Raw genomic sequence first — 21,748 nt, 5'->3', positions numbered from 1 at the left:
AGAGAAATATAAGGCATTGTTAGATAAAACAACATCAAGACGTCTAGTTTAGGTTCTGAAAGTCTGTATTACTACAAAACAGTCCTCATATTAGGGATGGCAAGAATGTGGATAGATGTGGATGGGGATAAAATGACAGCATAGGTACAATTATACATTCAAATTCACATGACTAGTCAAAGATATTTGCCTTCACATTTTTAAGACAACAGCAGCAAAGTTCTCAAACGAGTATTACATTAAAATAAAATGTTATACTTGGCCACTTCTGAAACTTGTTTTGAGTCTGTACAAGCAACATGACTCCAAACTAAGCTAGTGTTCAGCCAATTAGAAAAAAAAAGGGAAAGTGTGACTAAAGATCTGTAGATGTATCAAGAAAGGTACGTGTCTGCTCTGAACTATAGTATCAACTGTACTTGGAAAAAAAAAACAAAACCAAACCATTATTAAATAAAAAATCCAATGGATTAAGACAAGCACTAATATGTTTCTACCTATGACTTGTTTGAATTTATTTTATTCAAACAACACTGAAATACTAGAACAACTGTGAAGGAAAAGCTTATTTAAAATATTACCAATGCAAAAGCTACTACTGAATATGAAAATACCTGAAGGACCTAGAATATTTTAAATTCTTCTTAACTAAATTTAATAGAACTTAACTTACACAGCCAGCCCCAGCTATCCAAAATGCATGAAAGCCAATAAACTAATGGACATGTCTTTTTCTTCAGAGCAGTCTGAAGCACATACAACTGTTCTTCTTGGGCTTCAGTCCACGAGGTACTGAATATTTTGGCCCTGACCCAATAATGCACTTACATTATTAAATCCTTAAACAATCAGCACTAGACAGACCAGAATTTCTCCATCCACTTCTGTTTTATGCCAGCACACAGTCTAGTCCTAGTTCTGGTACAAGCAAGCAGAAAAGACAAATCATTCTGTTCTCTTCAAGGAGGGACACTGCATGTAACCTCATCTAGTAAAAAATCCCTTATTGTAAGGTTTATAACATTGTGAAATATCCATAATGTTGAGCAAACACACACTCATTAAACAGAAGCCTCCAGCCTCTCCCTCAACATAGTATGGTGTCTATGAAAACTGTCCTCAACAGGACAATTTTGCAGACACAACTGCAAAAATATTTCTTTTATAATTTGAAGATGTCGTTCCTAAAGCAGTGTTCTGTAATTTTACATAGCACATCCAAATTTACCATGCAATGTAAGGTGCCTTATGTCTTTTCTATCACTTGATGCCTGGAAAAAAAATATGGTAGTTCTGAGCTTGCTTATCCATTTCAGTTTCTTCCTGTACTCTTTGGGCTAACAGGATTTATCTGACATGAGGGTCACAAATGAGAGTGGGATAACAAAGAGAAAACATCAAGAACCAAGGCTATTAATTCTGTCCCAGGAAGAGTCTGTTTTAAATATAGCCTATCATATTGCTATTGACAAGCTATACTAGGGTCTAGTGAATCAATGACAGGAAAAAGATGAAATTGCAGGTACAGGATATACTTGAGCCCTCATACATTCCCTTCACGCCAAGAGAACCCTAGGAGGTTGAAATGCTGATCTACTAGAATCAAAACTGCTGAAAGCAAAAGGAAAAAAATATTTATATATGCCTGTAGGTACACAACAGCTTTTAGATTTTACTGCAGCAAGACTTACTTTTGAACTCCCTCTAGTTTAAACAATGCTGCTAAAGTAGAAAGGGAAGAAATCACTAAAAATACACCAAACTCACTTGTTTTTTTGTACAGTGGCCTTTTCTACGAATTTTTACAAATTGCTTAAATTACACATCAACAAGTGTCAAAACAAGAAATCCAGCTTAAAAAAACCCAAATTAAACAATAAAAAGAAAGTTGAATGTGTTTAAGATGAATATTCAAGGTCTCTCCAATACCAGCTAAAAACTAAGGAACTCAGTAATGTTTCAGTTCTCACTGATCTTCTTTTCTTTCCTCATTTTAGGGCACATCAAAAGCACTGGTTTCACTTTATAGTTATTTGGCAGCCTTCTAACAAAGAAATTACCATGGCAACAGAGTATTCTCAACATTAATTTTTGGTCCTATTTGGCAACACAGAGTTTTAAAATTCAAAACACCTGCAATTGGATCACAAATTAGCCAGAACTAACAATAGTACATAATATTTTGAGTGAATAATCTAAGTGAAAAAATGTTTCTGGAACTTCATTACAAATATTTCTCTCTATTATCTGGAATGCCAACTTGAAAGATCTAATGATTTTTAGATTCTTAGGAAAAGCTAGCAATTGCCAAGTTTCCTTTTTTCCAAAAAGAATCCTTGTATTACAGTGTATATTTCATACATGTCAAAATATGTGGAACTAGGCAGAAAGACTTAATACAGCTTCAAACATTTAATTATAAAAACACATAAGTAGGGTGGCAAAGGCTGCAAGAAACAATACAAACACAACTGTGTGGTGTATCAGTGTTCACTTCCGGAACAGTTTTATACAAATATATATCACAAAAAAGAATATATATAAAAAAACCAAAATAAGGTGAAGTTTCAGACAGATCAGTTTCCTGAACTGTTTTCCCCTACGGTTACATGAATGTTACCTAGTTCCAGCAAAAAAGAGCAAAGTAAGAACACACAGAAGACAGAGATATGAACCACAACAAATCAGACTACAATAAATGAGCTATCTCTTAATTTAATATAAAGATCAAATCCCAACACAGAAAGTGCTAAGGAACACAGTTTTTCAATTACTGTTTGTGCCAATGTCATGTTAATCAACACCAACGTCATGTTAATCTTGCCTTTCCCATCTGCAGCTACATGAGAACAGGTTTGAGTCAAGTGGATTCAATTCTATCCCAACACAACTATCAGAACGTACAAAAATTCTTGAAATATGAGGTAAATTCTTCTGGATTAAACTATTTCACCCTGCAGTCCAAAGCTGACAGAAATGCAACTGCTGTCTAGAGCATCCAGAAAGCAAAACACCTGCAGGTTTTCAGGCCTCTGGGTACTCACCCTGTCAGGTTTCCCAAGGGATCTACTAAGGATGAATGAATAAAAGCACCACCACTCAACTTAGGCAAATTTCCATCTTCCTCACAGGAAAAGTAATGCACACACTCCTGGAGAGTTATTGTCAAACCCTTCCTCCACAGTCTGCTCACGCTGCTTTCTTTGTATTTTCTCAACTGAAGCACTGAAATATGGGTTTCTTTATTCCATATAGCACTGTATTTCCTCCTGCATGGAGAACAGTTGTCATTTCTAGTGTAACTTCTCCAAGTGGAAACCACAGTGAGTACTCAGAAATGCTAGAAAAGATCATTTTCATCTAAAGGTTTAGAAAAGCAATTCCAAGTATCTAAGACAGTTGGGAAGGAGTAAGGCTATCCTAGAATTACTTGATCATTGCCAAAGACCAAAATTTAATGGATTTGCTGCTTCAAAGTCAGTGTCTCAGTGGATGGAGTCAGACTCTCTGCAGTACTCAGAAAGTATTCAAGTCCAAACCAGGATCATGAGATGGCTAGACACATTTCTAAACTCTAAATACACATCAGTAGTTGTAAATGTCCAGATAAGAAATAACTGTTATAATCCAGCCTCAAAATACTATATTAGATATATCACTGCATCTGCATGGAAGTAGAAACTACATATGTTTTCCAAAACAGAGGACTACTTGAAGGTAATTTCTAACTCTGTATTTAATTGATCAGCAAGTTGGAAAAACCTCAGATACCACTCTGCTAAAAATATTTCCATGAGATGTTGAAGGAGGATGTGATCAAGGCATTTAATACAGACAAGCTCAACTCAATGGACTTTGATGTCTAGGACTTCTTAATCAGACCAGAGTTCTGAATTCACATGTGAATTTCATGCCTCCTTAAGCTTTGACGTTACAGAAAGACAGTAACACCAGAAGCTCAGTAGTGACATAAGAATTACGAGGGTGAACACACATGAATAAACAGTAAGAGTGTTAAGGGCTTTTATCCCTTTTCAAATGGTGAACCTTTTAAAAGCAGCTGGAAAAAAGCACTGATTACAAGGCAGCATTATGAATCTCTACATTACTTGCATAATCTGAAGCATGACATCACAGCTTGATTAAAGTGACTCACAAACAATCTATGTAATTTTTTACATTAATTAAATAGGTCACATATATGATTCAAACCTGTAGAGCTGAACTGCCATCAGTTCAGCTGAAGAAAATTGTGTCAAAATTGGGTAATACAAATTTCCCCTTAACAAATAAGAAATTCAATCACAGTGATTCCAGTATTAATTTGAAGGTATGTTTGGCGGTGTGACTGCTTTGGCTTGGGATTAAAAGATACTAGTATAAATGGTAGGCCTCCTAAGTTACCACAAAAAAACTTCAAGTCTTGAGTGCTAATATGTTGCAACTTTTCTCAGCTATTCTGAAAGTGCAGAATATCAAACCTGTGTATTCTGGAATCATATTTGTTAGCCTAGTTTCTGAGAAAATTAGGTTTGTCAGCACACTGTCTGTCAGTATCTACCTCTGGTAACTTTTGGGCTTATTAAATTGAAATCAAGGTTGACCAATCATCACAGCTCCTATATGTTTTGTGGAAACTGGTAGCCTTGTAACAGTTGTGAACTAATATCAGCATGGCTAGCATGGAAAGAAATACACAAGCAGAATTCAAGTATTTTTCATTTACCAGGAGAGGAGTGATGAAGTTGGAGAAATACCTACTAAATAATTTTCCATTTCTCCCTTAATCCGAATGATAAAAAACTAGCTAAATACCACAATTTTTAGATTGACCATAAATATACATTTAGTCTGCATTATGAAATCTTACTACTATGAGAAAAATTACTTTTGCTTTAAAATTTAAACTTATTTTTCTTCAAACTCCTCTTCTCTAAAGTTTGTCCTCTGTCATCACAAGTAAGAAGAGGCCTAAGTACTAGAGAAAGACTGGACGGCTATTTAGGTATGTGAAAATTCCCATTAAAAAGGGGGAATGATCAACCATCAACAAAAGGAACAGCAATCAACTTCGGCTGCTCATCTATCCAGAAGTCAGTGTTCTGGATAGAAGCAAACCACACCTCAAGTTACATCTTGCAACAGTTACAGCTAATTTTCACAATATGAGCAAGCATCACCAGGATTCATACATTTTGGAGGGATAAGCAGCTCTCCCTATTACACTCTCCTCATAACCTGAAGAAATTTCAGTCACACAAGTATATTTTAAAATAACAAAACTTTTTCCTCTTGGAACTGTAGCTTTCATGAGCATGCTTTTTTGTCTGATGTTCTAATATGACATGTTCAGAAAGACAAAGAAATAATCTATAAAAGTAGCACCACAAGACCATAACAAAAAATCTTGACCCAGGAAGTAGAGTGGAATGTCATGGAATGACAAAGCATAACAGGAAAAGCACAGAATGATGTTAAATAAAAAACATTGATCACATAAAAATTAGTGAGTTGCTTTCCAGGAGGAAAAAAAAAATATCATAACAACCACTTTCTTCTTATGCCTGGGAAAAAAAAACTATTGAGAAACAAATAAGAAGGATTTAGCATCCACATTTTTGAAGGAAAAATTATTTGTTAAAAAAAGAAAAGACAAGAAGAAAAGAGGGAAAACAGAAAATATGTATTTGTGGTTTATGACTTTCAAAGTACTTGGTACTTGTGCCTTTCTTGTTAAAAAAAAGGTCTGTCTTATTCAAAAAATTTTACCAACCCCAAATTTCTTTGAAGAAGCATGAAATTCCTTTTACTATTAGACTATCAAGTCTAACTTTTAATACTTTTCATCTGTCTTATGGTGCCCCTAGCACAGACACCTGACATGCATATAAAAAGTAAGTATCAAAATGCATCCAGTGAGTACAAATACAACCAACCCCTGTTCAGACCTAGGGTATGCCAGTGACCAGCAAAAGCCATGGCCTCAGGAAACATACTCTAATAAAAACTGCATACAAGGGAAATCCAAATTTGCATCACAGATCTTTCTGACTTAACACTTCCATACAGGATGAATATTCAGCCAAAGACTACGAACATCACCAGAACATGTGGTAAACTTCCACTGGCTTAAACATATTGCAGTATTATTGGCCTGACAAACTGAAATACTATTCTACTTCTCACAGAAAAACTGCTCATCCCTTAAGGTGCTGTCTGCTATTATGTCTCTATGACTTATATTTTTTGTGGGAACTTTCTCTCAGTCAGTAGTTATAGATTTATTTAAAAAAACAATTAAGTGGCACTACCATATAAGCTACTCTTCAGTCTTTTTGGAAGGATGGTAAGAATTCTTGCTAGTGGGAATGCTATACCAGTTAGTGTTCCTCATTCCTTCAAATAAGTTTAAAAAAATCAATTTCATAAGAATTTTTCATAAACACAAACAATGGGGAAACAAATGAGTTTAAGAAACCCCAAAAAAATCTAATAATCTGCATTCTTCCTATAAGTTTCTTCATGACATCAGTAGAAACTGCGGAAAAGGACAAGTATGAAAAGTAGAAGGAATAAAGCGCTTAAAATATCCCTGCCACATGTCTGACATCTATTCATTAATTTAAATACCTTTCCACAAGTTAGTCTCCATCAGTTGCCAAGATGCCAAGTCTACAACAGATTTGCACACAACTATTGCAGTACTACTTACGAACAACTTGGAGCAATGCTTAAAGGTTCTTGCAAAATCTTTGTTGTGACAGAACAAGAACTCTCACCTGTGTGCCCAATAATATGTTCATTGTCCAGCCATTGACAACTTTTCTTCCACACCAACTGCTCATTCTGTTGGAAGATTTCCTTCTTCTGAAGCTTGCTACCTTCTTCTTCAATCTCTAGGTGCTCCTTACCAAATTGATTACCCCTTTCCCATCCTTATAAGCTCTCTTCATACCTCAACTTATTTCTTCTTGTTCAACACACCCCATCACCCACCCATTATTTTTGATTCTAATATTTAAATACTTTCAAGCCCACCCCTTCCTCCCCTCTGCATGAGCAAGCAATCACCTTAACTGCCCTTTTGTTTTATATTGTTTGGAATTCCTATCTTATCTATGTAAAGTATGCTCCCCTGTGCTATTCACAACCTCTGCAGCATTTCCCCAGTGACACCTGCCTCTGGATTAAATCCACCATTTATTCCTTTAAACTAGTTGCTACTCAAAACAGTTCTTACCAGCCTCTTGTGCAAACAGCTTTTATCTGCCCCCCTCCTGCTACATTAACATACCTGTACATGGCCTTATATTTTTTCATGTGTCCTCATTAAACAGCAAAGGGGATTCACAGAATCATTTACATTGAAAAACAGCTTTAATATGATAAAGCCTAACCATAAACCAAACACTGCCAAGCCAACCACTGAACCATGTCCCTAAGTGCCACATCTACACACCTTTAAATTCTTCTAGGAATGATGACTCATTTAATGATCAGCCATTACCCTGAGCATCCTGTTGCAGCGCTTGACAACCCTTTAGATGAAGAAGTCTTTCCTAACAACCAATCTAACACAACTTGATGTCACTTCCTCTTGTCCTGTTACTTGGGAAAAGAGACCAATCCCCACCTCACTACAACCTCCTTTTAGGTAGTTGTACAGAGCAATCCACCTCAGCTTCTTTTTCTATGAACAGTTTCATTTGCTATTAAATGCCATATGAATAAACAGGTACCACTGTGACCCTTCTTTGCAAAGGAAATAACATAATGGTATTTTTTTAAATACAAAATCAGTACAAGAATTTTAAATTGCTTTATATGTCTTGAAAGATTCAAAAGAGCCACTGAATCTAGTAGTTGGCCACTTCTCCGTTAATTGCTCTTTACTACTGCAGCACAAGAAAAACTGAAAAGAATTTTATCATTGCACACCAATGAGGAATTGCAATGAATTCACAACTGGCTACTATTCTCTTCTAGGAACATCTCCTCCCTCAAGCCCCAAATTCTATTATGAAAAAGTCTAACACCGTATCTTCCCTTCTATACACCCATTTCAGCCTTGCTCCCTTCTTCATTTAGCAACAAGTTCCAGACCCAGCAATATAAAGGCTGCTGAAAGACCTCTCCAAGGACAGCAGTAAGCAATTACGCCCATTTACTGTAACAGAACTATTTTTAAATTGTGTTTTACTTAGGCATATATAGCCATAAATTACATTCAATAAAAAAAAAACTACATTGCGTACTGCAAGTACCTCAGTACAGTTCCCTTAAAATAAAAGTTACTAAGTTTCCCATGACCGTTTGCATGTTTTTTTCATTATTGTACACTACCACACCACGGAATCACAGATGTTTTTGTTTTATGAGAGCATCTTACTAGGCTACGTGGCCTACCACACACACTTTATATAAACCACTTGAACTAAGAAAAAGTTTTCATTCCTGTCCTCAAATACAGTAGTCCAATAATGGCTGTATACAATACTGTCAGAAGGAAAAAACTGCCTTGTTAGCCATGGTTAATTGCTTCAGTAATCTGCTGAAAAAAATCTGTGTGAAGAGCAAGCAGATCAAAATTTGCTGCTAATATTAGTAAAACTGATGATGTGGCAACTCTAGAAACTTTAGAAACAGCTGCTGGAACAGTTCCTAGGGGGGGAAAAAAAGCCACAATTCCTCAGAATTTTATCTAACAGAGTATAAGTTTGGAAATTTCATAAGCTTTCAAAAGACTTTTTCCTTAGGACATTTACATGGCCTGTAAAAGAATGTCAGCAATTTAACACTTGAACTGTTTTAAGCAGAAATCAAGCCCTATGTATACAACTTTCTTTCCCTTCTTCAAGAAACTGTTGTGCCTACAATTATTTATTAGTAACACAACTAATGCAAGAATTTTTACATGCATTTCCATAGAGCTAAAATGACTGCTGCCAAGTATTCCAGAGTTTAAAAAGGAAGCAATGTTTGCTTTCCATTGCATAGACTTGTAATATACAGAAAAAACTGAATGATTTGCCAGTATACTAAGAAACGAACTGATGAAAAAGATTAGCTATTTAGTTTTGAATCGTGCAGAAATTTATCTTTTCTCAGTTCTCATAACTTGTTTATATGCCTTTCCAAAACATTAGACTGACTTTAGTGACATTTAAGAGAATGCAGAATAAGCTTCAAGGAAGTATTTAAGAACATGTGTGAGCCAGGGATACACAGCTCTCGGCAGTGCCAATAGTTAGCCACAGCTTCAATTTGACCACAAAGCATCCTAGACACCCATACCTTTTCAAAAGTATCCAAGTGCTAGCCACTCTACCTTAAGAGTAATTTTGAAGTGGTCACACATGAACTTCAAGCCACCTTAAGTTTGACCAAGAAGCAGAGACTCTGTGATACATCCAAACCATACTGGCAGATAGCTCAGGAGAACACAAGAACTGAAAAACCTGGTATAGGAGTCTAGGGTAAATGCTTCTACTTCAAGAAAATGGCTTAGCCAGCATACTTTATAGGTGCTGGATAAAATACAGCTCATAAACCACAGAGAAAATAGCAAGAGAACTTGTCTATAGACCAGCAAGAAGAATCTTCTTAGGAGTAAAGAGTTCTGAGCTCCAGTTTTTCCTTTCAGGGAGCTCATGTATTTTATCTAATTGTTGGACAAGCAGCCATTGGAGCATGGTCAAGGACTTTTCCTACGGAAATGGTCCCACTGGTGAAACACATGACAAGGCTCCCCTCACTCCATAAAATCACCCTTCTTTGCCAGACAGTAGCCCAGCAACAGTATTTGTTAATATTTGTGATTAGTGCACTCTGCTGGTCATTGAGATTCACATGAATCAACTCACCTCAGACTGAAGGAACCTATACATCAGCTTTCTCAATTACTGGAAAGTTTTATAACAACTTAGCCATTAAACTAAAAATTTTCCATCCTCAGACAGCTTCATGCCTTAAAAGAAAAGACTATATTTTGAATTATGAGCAGTTAAGACATCTTACAGCTCAGTCCAATACCAGGTAACTGGTCAGATGCCTCACCTCAAGTCTCACTTCCCCTTTACATAAAGGGAATGCTCACATCAATTTGCCCATGATAGCAAAAAGCATTTTAAAAGAAAGCCCATTGAAGCATAGCATTTCAACAAGTCCCTGAGAGCAACAAGTGTTTATTTCTTAATTACTGTTGGAAATACAACTCAAATACTACATATTCCTCTACTTATTACCAGACTGCAACTTGTTTTGCAACAGTAAGAGGTTGTTTTTTTTTTTTTTTTCCCTGTAGTCACATTTCCCAAAAAATAAATACTAACTTAGTAACATACAAGAGATTGTATGACCAGGTTCAAGTAAGTTTTTAAGAACAGGAATTGTCAGGGATAAAAAGATCTTGGCAGCATCAGTATCAACCACAGTTTCAATCCTGACCACAGAGCATCCTAGGCACTTGTAATTTTAAGATTCTTCTTTAAAGCTGATTTTTAACTAGTCTCCTATGCACTCATTATTTAAAGATATCAAGATTTGACAAATTTAAGGGCTCCTTTGGCTTCCCCTTTGAACTCTCTAATTCTCCTGTCTTTACTGCCTTGACCACTACTTAATTTCTTGTAACAAAACACCTACCAGACAACATAAGTGCACATTACGTATCATCCTATTGTAGGTTTTTCTGGTTCAATACCTTCCCTAAATTCTATGTTTATTTCGCAGAAAGCCACTACTTACAGAGAAACACATAAGTGAGATGAAATACAGCACAGCTCTATCAGCCAACCAAACACCTCACTCACTGTAGTAAGACAGTCCATCTACTTCTGTGCTCATTCCACTCATCTCAGGTCCCCCATTGCTGCTGCTCCCACTTGCTTGTAAGACCCTGTTACCATCTATCTGTAGCAGAAAACTACTCTAGCAACAAACTTCTTATGATCACAGAAGAGGAAGCAAGACCACATGGCTGGAATGGGTGAGTGAGAAGCCCCAGATTCAGAAGCAACAAATCCAGATGCTTGTGAAACCACAGTTGGAGAATCACACTCCATCAGAGGCATGTCACGTCTGTCTGAACTGCAAAGCAATTCTCCACAAAAACCCTTATGTGAAGGTGCTTCAATGTTAAAAACTTTCTTGGTTTCTATAGAATAAAATGTGAGTAAAAAAACAGACCACAAATAAACAAGATTTTGAATTATATGTCTAATTTATCATCCTAAATCAACAAAAAACACAGAGAGGTATATCATATCTGAGTGACAAGCTAGTCATACATAATGCCGAAGAAGAAATATGAAAGATCTTAGGTAACTGCCAATAAATACTTACTTTGTACAGAATGCTTCTTGCAAAAATGATGACCATTCAAAGACTAAAAAACTTTAAGTTAATTTAATATCAATTTAAAAATATTTATACAAGCACACTAGATGTACTGTACAAAACCAAGAAATATATAATACGTTAGGACTAACATGGGTAAATACTCAGATCTTTCACATGTAGTGCACCTTACAAAAATCATGAGGCAGTTCTTGGTTATAGAAATCAATTCAGCTTCAGAAAGAACGAATGACCCTCTCAAATTTCTACCTCCCTAATCTTTCCTGATATTCCATTCAGACCACATTCTCTTTACTGTTATACAGAAACTTTGGTGACCAAAAATTATTTACTTATAAAAGGATACACTCGAACTTTCTTCAATTTCTGAATGAAGACACGTATAAATGCAATTTCAATAGCTCTTTCCTTTTTATTTTTTGTCTTAGTTGTGTCTGAACACCTAAGGACAAACACAACACCTACCCATTCTACACCAAGACAACTCAGTCTTTATATAAAGCATCTCCAAATATACATTTATGTCTGTTTGTACTCTGATAAAAGATAAAAAAATTACAGATATAGTTCTGTACAATTATTAAACTACAGCTGAAACTCAAGACTGCAGTTTCAGACTTCCAGAGACTGTATGTCAGTCTTTTTCCCTAAGTTAAGGTTACTCCCCATGGCTTTTTGTCTGATTTTTTTCATTATTAGCCACGCTACTCATACCTGACTTTGCAATACACCAATCTAAATTCTTAATTCACATGTCCAGACTGCTTTCTAAATGTGCCATTACCTAAACTGCTGCCCAGCTAATTCTGAGGCCAGGATGTCAGCCCTAAATCCAAAGAGTAGAAAAGCTGAATGTTGCCATGTAGAGTATCACAGCACGAAGTGCTGGGACCCAAAACAACATAAATGGAATTTATCACCTTGAGCTTCATTACTAAGCTCCCTACATAACAACTTTAATTCTGGACTTTGCTTGGCAGGCTGAAAAATATGTGTGCACACACATGATTCCCAAGGTATGTTTTTATCTTGATCCTACCTTTTAGGAAAGAAAAACAACAATTCTATCATAGATGACAAGCATTATGCAGACATCAGCTTTTACTATCTAAAATCTGTAATTTTGTAAATACAGAGAAAAATTATTCTGTCTGCATGCAATGAATTATTACAAATTTAAGAAAAAAATTCACCTAATAGCAAAGTTTTGATATCCAATCAAGTATGGAAAACTTGATTCGCATGTCCCACAGACAGAAACAACTCTCAACTCTAAGAATTTGCTTTATATAATATGATGCCTTACCAATATTCAACTTTACCTATTACAGCACTCATGGAGGTACATATTAGAACACTTATTTTTAAAATACTGTATACAGACTTCATTTGCATTAGCTTCATGAGCTTTCTGCAGCATAGCTCCTTGAGGTAGCTGCAAACAGAATACTATTAAAAAAAAAAAAAGAGGTAGAAAGAACTAAATTTGCTGCAATAATTCAATATTGATAGCAGATTAGGACTGTAAAAGCAGAACAACATAATTTAAGAAGTATAGGTTCTGAAAAAAACCCTAGAAATCTGTAGGGCTCACATTCATCAGATTCTGTTTCATGCCACTCTGTACTGCTGATCAACAAGGACAACTTTCACATTAAACATGAGCTATCTCCCTTTAAACTTGCCCTTATCCATGGTAGTTGATGATTATGTGCTGCCATCTAGCAAAGGTTTCCAGAAAAGTTTAACTTTGGAAACTATTTTGTGGCAAGACACCTGAAATTTCTTAGAAAGCTTTTTAAAATAGGAAACATATTCAAGACAGCAACAGGTTTTAAAATGATTCCTTCAGCCTGCATGCTTGAAAGAGTAGCCATAATTGGAGAATACAATTAGGCTTAATACAGACAAGCCCTTCATAAGTAAGACTATATGCAGTGAATATGGAATTGCAAAACTGAAATTTTCATTCTATGACTTATGCTTTCCTTTGTTTCAGTGAAAGCAACAAGCAGAAGATGGTAAGAAATACTGTGTTTTCTTCTTTCCCAAAAACTCTAGTCTTCACTGTTTCACTTTGTTCCATTACCCTTTGCACCCACCCTCCCTCCTTCCCCCACCCAATTCTTCCTTGGCCAGTAATCAAAAAGCAGCAATCCCATACAGCAATATGATGCCCGCATTACAAAAAAAAATGTGTTTCTTAACCCTTTTCAATCTCAATTTTTCAGTCATGCAGTCACACTGAAACTGTACCATGCTATTTACCAGCAGCAAGATGGCTTCCTAAAATTACTGGACATTGCTGACTGTGGGTTCTGCCAAAACCTTACTTTTTTGTTATTATCTATGAATATATTCAATTAGAGAAAACCAAAGAAAACATTTATACACTTTTGGCACAAGTCCTACTTTTTAACATGGAAAGAGTGTGACGTTTTGAAGCACTTACACTGCAACAAACAACTTTTAATGAAAAGAAAGATTAACAAAATGTCTAAACTAATTATTTGTGAATATGATTGGTTTCTTATTATTTTCTGTCTTATCTCAATAAGAAACCTCATCACAATAATTGCAATTTCCTCTTTTCACCCTGGGTCCTTAACATTGTACAGCTACCTTAAATCTCTCATTCATCCAATCACCTAAACAGTACAACATTTTCATTTGTTGCTCCCCATAGATCAGAACAGTTGGGAGACTATTGGTCCATGGTGGTATTATTCTTTAACCAATTTAAAAAAACCCCAAAGCCCAACAACTTTTGAGGTCTCTATTCCTTTCCAATTTCTCTGAAATTAGCCAATGAGTTCAAAAGCTCTCAGAAAGGACACAGGCGTCACAGTCCACTGTTTGTCTCATTTCCACAGAGCATTTTCTTAATCATCATCAATAAATCATCACACAATTAAATGTCTTTTAGTTTCAAAGCACACATACACCTCATGTAGAAGACACTGCAGAACAAGTAAGCTTTTTGACACTTATAACTATTTGTTAGCTACTAATATAAACATAAACCAGTAAGCAATTAAAATAAAGGTCAATTAACATTACACTAAATGCCAGTTTATATCACTGAGAAATACTGGTCTTAAGAATATCTGTTCTTCCTGTAAACAAAATGTGAATTGTTAAAAAAAAGTTTTGAAATCTATCATCCTAGAATTCCTTAAGATCCCACCATTTAGCAGGACCTGGTATTTTATGTTAATTAAAAGCAGAGGTCTTTCTTCGCTAGAATTAAAACCTGAAATATATACTATCACAGAATTTCACAGAGTGGTTTGGATTGGAAAGGACCTTAAAGACCACCTGGTTCCAACCTTGCTGCAATGGGCAGTCATCTCCCACTGGACCAGGTTGCTTGGATGCATCCAACCTGACCTTAAACACCTCCAGAGACAAAGCATCCACATATGCACTGCCCAACACACACTAGCGCCTCACCACCCTCAAAGCACAGAATTTCCTCCTAATACCTAATCTAAATCTACTGTCTTTCAATTTAAAGCCACTCCCTCTTGTACTATCTCTATATGCCTTTGAGAAAAGTCTCCAGCTTTCTTGCAGACGCCCTTCAGATACTGGACACTGTAAATCCAGCAGACAAACAAGTTTATCAGCTATATAAGGGTGACAAGGTTGTCTCTGCAACAAATACCATCATGACAGTAAAAGGGTTTAAAATCATGGGGATCTGGGGAGTTAGAAGGAAAACTAAGCTTAGTAGGCCCTGGGAAAATACCCTGAGAAAGTATAGGCCTTGTACTTGCTAGAACTGCATCTGTGTAGCTGGTATATGATAAATGATGGAATTGTTAGATGTGACGATTGTTTAGTAAATAAATATAATTACTGTTTAATCGTAAGAATAGTCATGGGAAACTGTGGTCAGGGGCTTGAGAAAGATCATGAGAAATTCATGCTTGGATAAAGTCAATGCATACAATAGAACAATATGTTTAATAATTAATATGTACGTTATATAACAACAGAATATAAAATACGTTCAGCTCGAAAGCCAAGTCGGAGTCAGATTTGGGTCTGTACCCCTTATTCCCAGAGCTCTGCAATAAAAGCACCTGCATATAATCATATTCTGTGATTATGTGTTTTCCTGAACACTAACAATCATACCTACTGTATATGGCCTAATGGGAAAAAACCCATATGATCTCTAGTATTGTCTGATTGTGAAAAACTGAAGGTCGACAGAATAGAGCAGCTCCATAGTTTGCTTTCCCTTAGCAAACTGGAAGAATACACAATAAATACTATTTAATAGACTGCATTTTCAAAAGTCATTCCTTTAAACATGGTCCTAATAAAATTCCTCCTTTTCATCTCTTATTAGAGGAAGATATGCTTTTTACTCTTGAAATGTATTCTTTCAAGGGCATTTCTGTAACAAATACACAGAGGGCATCTGTTAAAGTGATATGAAATATCCAGGTATTGGTAAATAATATATTTTACATTTTATAACTAAAACCCACAGTAATTAATATAGCTCTGACACTTTAAAAAGGACATATGCATAGAAATGAAAAGCCTTTTTTAATTGACTCATGCTAGGTCTCATCCTACTCTAAGCCAGACTGACCTTCTGTCCCTCTTGAAGAGATGGCATCCAGAATTTCAGTCTCTGTCCTACCTTATATCTCAGATGGACCTATTATTACAGAGTGTCTACTTTTTGCAGAAACTGGTAAAATCTACCTCCTCCAGAACTTTCAGTTTCCTCTTAGGAGAAAGTTATGTTTGAAGTGTAAGATGAAATTACATTCCCAGTGTCCCTACTGAAATCTTCCTATGTTTTGTGCAAAACTTACTGTACTCTTTTTCTGAAGAGCTCCCCAGTCAAAGAACGCTTCTGTTTTCATCCCTTGTTATATTAACATCTTTGTGGTGAAAGACTATGAAACATCACCCAAACATAAATCAATCACAAGAAGTCCACACTACCATAACAAATGAAATACTCTCTTCTTTCCTTGGTGATTTACAGGTATGTTTTAGTGTCAAATCACTCATTTCTGACCTTACACTTATTAACAGCAAGAACCAAAAACTACTGAGTATATATCTTGATTTTATATACTATCAAATACTTTTCCTGATGAAGAGCCTACACTTCACTAAATTCTTGAAATCAACTTGCAAATTAACCCCTCTCCAAGTAACCATATGCCTAAAAGTAATTTTTGCTCTGCTGATAACTGTAATCAAGCTGTTAGTTACACAGGAATTCTGGAAGTGCACAGTGCTAAATGCAGGTGCTCATATCACACATGCTCAGCAGAACTGCCAGGTATTCTAAACTGTTGGTGCAACACCTAAAATGAGGTTACTTCAGTTGTGTGAGGCTTACTGTGCACAATGACTTGCAAATATGTAACCAAAACCCATCACAAGTGAAACACACACAACGGAATTCACACTATAAAGAAGAAAAAAATATACTAAAATAAATCCAAAACACTAAACTTCTTACAGAACAGGAAGAATTAGCCGTAACCTATTAATTTTTCATTTTCAGTCCCTCCATGTCCAAGAAGATAAGGCAATGTCTTTGCCATCCAGAAGACAGGCAGCTGGGGCTTTGGTGGGTCCGCTAGATCACCTGCAAAACTCCAGTGTGAACACAAACACAGCAAGACAGACGTGATGAAACGACACTTCGAGACAGGACGTCGCACCGAGGCACCCGTGTCGAAATCGCGTGGCACCCCCAGACAAGCAGCTTAACTTCACCCGACGGATGTTTGTTTTCATCACAGCTGAGCACCAGCACGATGGGATGCGTTTTCCCACGCCGGGGGACGGCGGCAGTCACCGGCGGCCTTCCCTACGGCTCCAGGCAGCCACGCCGGCTGCGGGGAGGGTCGGCCCCGAGCCGGCTCGCACGCAGGGCGATCCGCCGCCGCTGACCGCCACCGCGGCCCTTCCCCTGCCCAAGATACCCCCGACCCGCCCCCGTGGCCCGCCCCCACCGGAGCCCCGGCCGCGGGTGTCTCACCTCGTTGTTGAGGTTCAGCGCGGGAGCCATGGCGCCGCAAGCCCCGCAGGCCGCTCCGAGCACTCCGCACACCGCCGTACGAACCGAAACCGCGCGCAGGCGCCCGGGGGCCGCTCCCGCCCCGCAGCCCTCGTTCAAAGCCGGGGTTAGAGAGCTTTGATTGGGGCTTCTTCCCGGGGCTTCTTCCCGGGGCCTGCGCGCGATCAGCGCGTGGGCAGGGGGCGGATCCCGAGCCCGGCCGACCCGAGGCGTCCGGGCCGTTCCGAAAGGCGGAGGAACCTGGCGTGGCGCGGCCACGAGTCCGGGGTGCGGATGTAGGTTTGCAAACCCTTAAACAGAAGTGGCCTCTGCCCCCGCGACTAGTTCAGAACAGATGTATTTTGGGGTTTTTGCTTTTCCCGCTTTGTTGCTGCTGAGTGGAACGCGTTGCGGGAGTAAACGCTGCCGTAGCTCTAGAATTTGCTCTATCCCCACCATGACAAAACAGCCTCCATTTCAAAATGCTTTACAGTTTTCAGATTGAGTTTTCCATTTGTGCAGAAGGAACATTTAGGGCTGTGTAGAAGCTATACGTCCTGAAGCTTTGGTTGTCTGAAATATTATATACATAATTAATTTTAAATAGCCGTGGTAAAGTGTGGCTCAGCATGTGTTTTGGACTGAGTGATGCCTCAGTCTGAAAATTTTGGCAAAGTTTCATCAGATTTTTCCTCATCATTGCCAATTTCTTGTGCTAGAAGGATTTGTTGATTTAAATTGCTACAAATATTCTTCTGTTGAAACTTTTGCAAAACCCATGCTTAAATGTAAGCAAAGCTTAGTCTGTTTAGAGAATGAATCAGTTTTTGGGTTTTTTTGGTTTTTTTTTTTTTGGTTTTTTTTTTTTTTTTTTTTTTTTTTTTTACATTCCTGTTTATGTGCTGCAGTATTTAAAAGAACGGAGGTCATATTTGAAAATACTTGGGGAAATTGTTTTAAACAAACCAAGTTTTGTTTATATAAGAAACAAAACTAAAAAGTCAAACAAACAAAACAAAAAAACCAAAAGCAAACAATTCATAGCAAAACGAACTAAAAACCCCCCAAAAAAGTTTCAGGAAATTTACCAGCAATTAGCTGGCCCCTGGATGGCACTGTTGCACCTAGAATTCTGCTTTGAAGTCTTAATATTTAGACAAATACAACTGTTGTCAGCTGTCTCTGTAATACATTTTAACTGCAGGACTTAGCATTTGGATCTTGTTATATTTTAATGTTTGCTTTCTAACTGGAACTTAGGCATCTCCTGTGAGCGAACTGCAACAAAATCACCCTTGACTGCGCTTTTTATTAAGCCTTACATGCAAATGAGGTTAGCCCAAGCTAGTCCTTTCAAAGCGTTACTTTTGAGTTCCATTTAGTATCTTTCTGAAGGTGGTGCTGGATGTTCAGTAGCAGTCTAGGTGTCATCTGGATCAGTAAATATCAGAAAATACTTTGACCTCATCCCTTCATCTTGTAGTAAAGGAATTTTTTTTCCAACAGGAGCTGAATTTCATTTAAAGCAAGTTTGCTGAGAGTGCTTTGAGCCTCAGTGCAGGTGAGGAATTTTTACCACAGCTGGTGCTTGATAAAAGTTCTGACTTGGACAGTTATATCCAGTTTAGCAAAGGTCAGCCAACCGTCATCGAGTGAACTTTTCTTTGTAGTACCACCAATATCAGGCAGCTACAGTGATCTATGCAAGAAGGAGCTGAATTTGACTGTGTCTGAGTACAGATTAGTATGGGATGTGATATACACAATGCTGTCAATATAAGTTTAGGATTTACTGGATAAAATCTCACAGCTAGGCTCTCTTTGTTTGCAGTGAGTGTAAAATTGGATGCAAAAAAAATCCAGAAGGAAAGATCTTCCAAGGAAAATAAAGAGCTCCTTCCTTTTGTCTTGATATTTCATGCAAAACTTATCCCTACATATGCCAGTCTTAGGTACAATTGGTGCATCTTAGCAAAGAGAAAGACAAAACCAAGAGCAGGGAGCCAGCTGTGGTTCTGTGAATCCAGCCAGTGCCAGGCTGGCCTCATATCAATTAGAGTTGTTCCATCTGTGTAGCCTGCTGGGTCATAACTTCAATTTTCCTTTCCTTTTCCTCTGAATACTGAAATAACTTGCTTTGAAAGTTTCTTGTAGGCCCTGATGTCATACTTCTGGCCCTGATGACATACTTCTGGCCCTTCTTCATCCAACAATTTTGTTTTCTTCTCACTTAGTTGTTGCTGAAAATAAGTGCTTTATTTCTTTCTTCCATTTTAAATCTCAGTGGTTGTCCAGAGTTAAAAATCTTTGTGCCTCATAGCCTCCTTGTCAGCCCTTTGTCATACTATTTTTTGACTTAAATGCATTCGAAGTCAAGATTTTCTTGTCAGCTTGTCATGGTCAGGATGCTTTGAGGCATTGCCCCATATAACACTTTCATACTTTGATGCTTTGTTCTGACATTTCTTCCTGTGGTGTCAGTATTTCATTCCAGTATTTTGGCATGTATTCTCAGTGTTGGAATGCATTTTTCTGAGTTATTTTCTCTCCTTTGTGAACAATGTGTTTGCACGTTGCAGGGCAGCATATATTTATGGGCTATGAGGATGGTGAAGGGCCTTGAGGGGAAGCCATACAGGGAGCAGCTGAGGTCACTTTGTCTGTTCAGCCTGGAGAAGAGGCGACTGAGGGAAGACCTCATTGCAGTTACAACTTCCTCGTGAGGGGAAGGGGAGAGGCAGGCACTGATCTCTTGTCTGTGGTGACAGTGACAGGAGCCAAGGGAATAGCCTGAAGTTGTGTCAGGTTTAGGCTGGACATTAGAAAAGGGTTTTTCACCCAGAGCCTGAACAGGCTCCCCAGGAAAGTGGTCAGAGCGCCAAGCCTAGCAGAGATCAAGAAGTGTTTGGACAATGCTCTAAAGTATGTGAGGTGATTATTAGGGCATCCTGTGCAAGGCCAGGAGTTGGATTTGAGTGATCCTGATGGGTCCCTTCCAACTCAGGGTATTCTACAATTCTATGCTTCTATTTTTAGGACATAAGATGTGGCATAACACAACAGGGAAGTTGAAATGGAAAACTATTTAAAGAAAGAGGGGGTTATAGCTGGGTCCTATTTATCTCCCTTTATCTTGGCACTCTCCAGGTTCATGGGATGTGGTAGCAGCTGTGTAGACCATCTTGTAGCTACAACTGGCCTTGATCCCAGAAGCCATGCATAAAAGTTATATTTTTGGAATACTTACTGAAATACGTGATTATTGCAGGCACTTGTATTTGTATGTTCAGTACAGATGTAATGAAATATGTATGAAGTTTGTTTTGTGTTGAAAATGACAATAAGTAAATTCTAGAAATTTAAATTAATCTTTTATGTTTTGTGAATCAAATTTAATCTTTAAGAAGTTTCATAGAAAGAAGTGCCAGTAATGTCAAGTAGGGACTGATGACAACAAAACAAGAGGGTTTTCTGCAACTTGGTGTTTCCTATAGCTTGTACTTCAACTTTTGCCAGAGGAGTTTCTTTTTACTGGTACCAAGACATCTGTTTTGGGCTTGCTCCCTTTCTTTTTGTCATGACAATTTAAAGATGTGGACACTCATTAAGATGAGTTGCCTCCCCCTGATTTCAACCAATCCTTTTCCACCTATAAGGAACAAATATTAGTAGATATAAGTTAAAAAACAGCGGTTACTAACAGTCAAAACAGCAACAGGCAAAAAAAAAAAAAACCCAAACCAACTAATAAATAATCACTTAACACAAAATTGCTAAATCTCAGGAACCCCATGGGAGCAAGGAGACTCCCCAAATGGTGGGCTACTGCCCCCTCCCAAGACAGCAGCCCCCACTGCTGACCATGTGTAGGGAAACAAATAGAAAATGATGCTAGCCTCTTCCTCAACATAGGAATTCTTATTTTCATAGGAAAATTATTGAAAAAATATGCAGTAAAAATTCCTTCATCCTCTGCAAACAGATTCTATAAAATTAGTTGTTTTGACTTCTAAGATAGAATAGAAAAATTTGTTCTTAATGTTGCAGATACTTTCTTCACTTTTGAGTCTTCATACACACAGAAGACATGAGTCTTCATGTGTTGGTGTCATTATGTACACATTAGAACACACACTTTGGGGAAACTCACTATATTTACATCATAAATTATCATATTCCTCTGTTACTAAGAAAGCAGAATTAACATTGAAATTCCTTCCTGCTTAGAATCCATTCAACATTCTGTAACACTTTGAGAATTTAAATTTAAAAAAAAAATCTGAATTTAATAATTATTTTAATGTGTATGAAAACAGAGCTTAGAAAGAAGATTTTGTGGTGAACTTC

At 37.4% G+C, this 21,748-nt stretch overlaps 1 protein-coding gene across 2 annotated transcripts in view; it reads right to left on the bottom strand.

The window, feature by feature from the left end:
• Positions 1-17,502, bottom strand: part of SRFBP1 (serum response factor binding protein 1) — a 68,142-nt gene extending 50,640 nt beyond the window's left edge. The window contains exon 1 of one of the 2 annotated variants that reach the window (XM_068177465.1): positions 17,384-17,502. In XM_068177465.1, coding sequence (XP_068033566.1) covers positions 17,384-17,413 — 30 coding nt within the window. In that variant the 5' untranslated portion in view covers positions 17,414-17,502. The remainder of the gene's footprint in view (positions 1-17,383) is intronic. The other variant, XM_068177466.1, reaches the window with a different exon arrangement.
• Positions 17,503-21,748: the final 4,246 nt, after the last annotated feature.

Source organism: Anomalospiza imberbis, chromosome Z, assembly GCF_031753505.1.
Source record: "Anomalospiza imberbis isolate Cuckoo-Finch-1a 21T00152 chromosome Z, ASM3175350v1, whole genome shotgun sequence".
NCBI classification, from domain to species: domain Eukaryota; kingdom Metazoa; phylum Chordata; class Aves; order Passeriformes; family Viduidae; genus Anomalospiza; species Anomalospiza imberbis.
The sequence above is the reverse complement of the archived record's forward strand: the minus strand, read 5'-3'. Positions and strand labels throughout refer to the sequence as shown.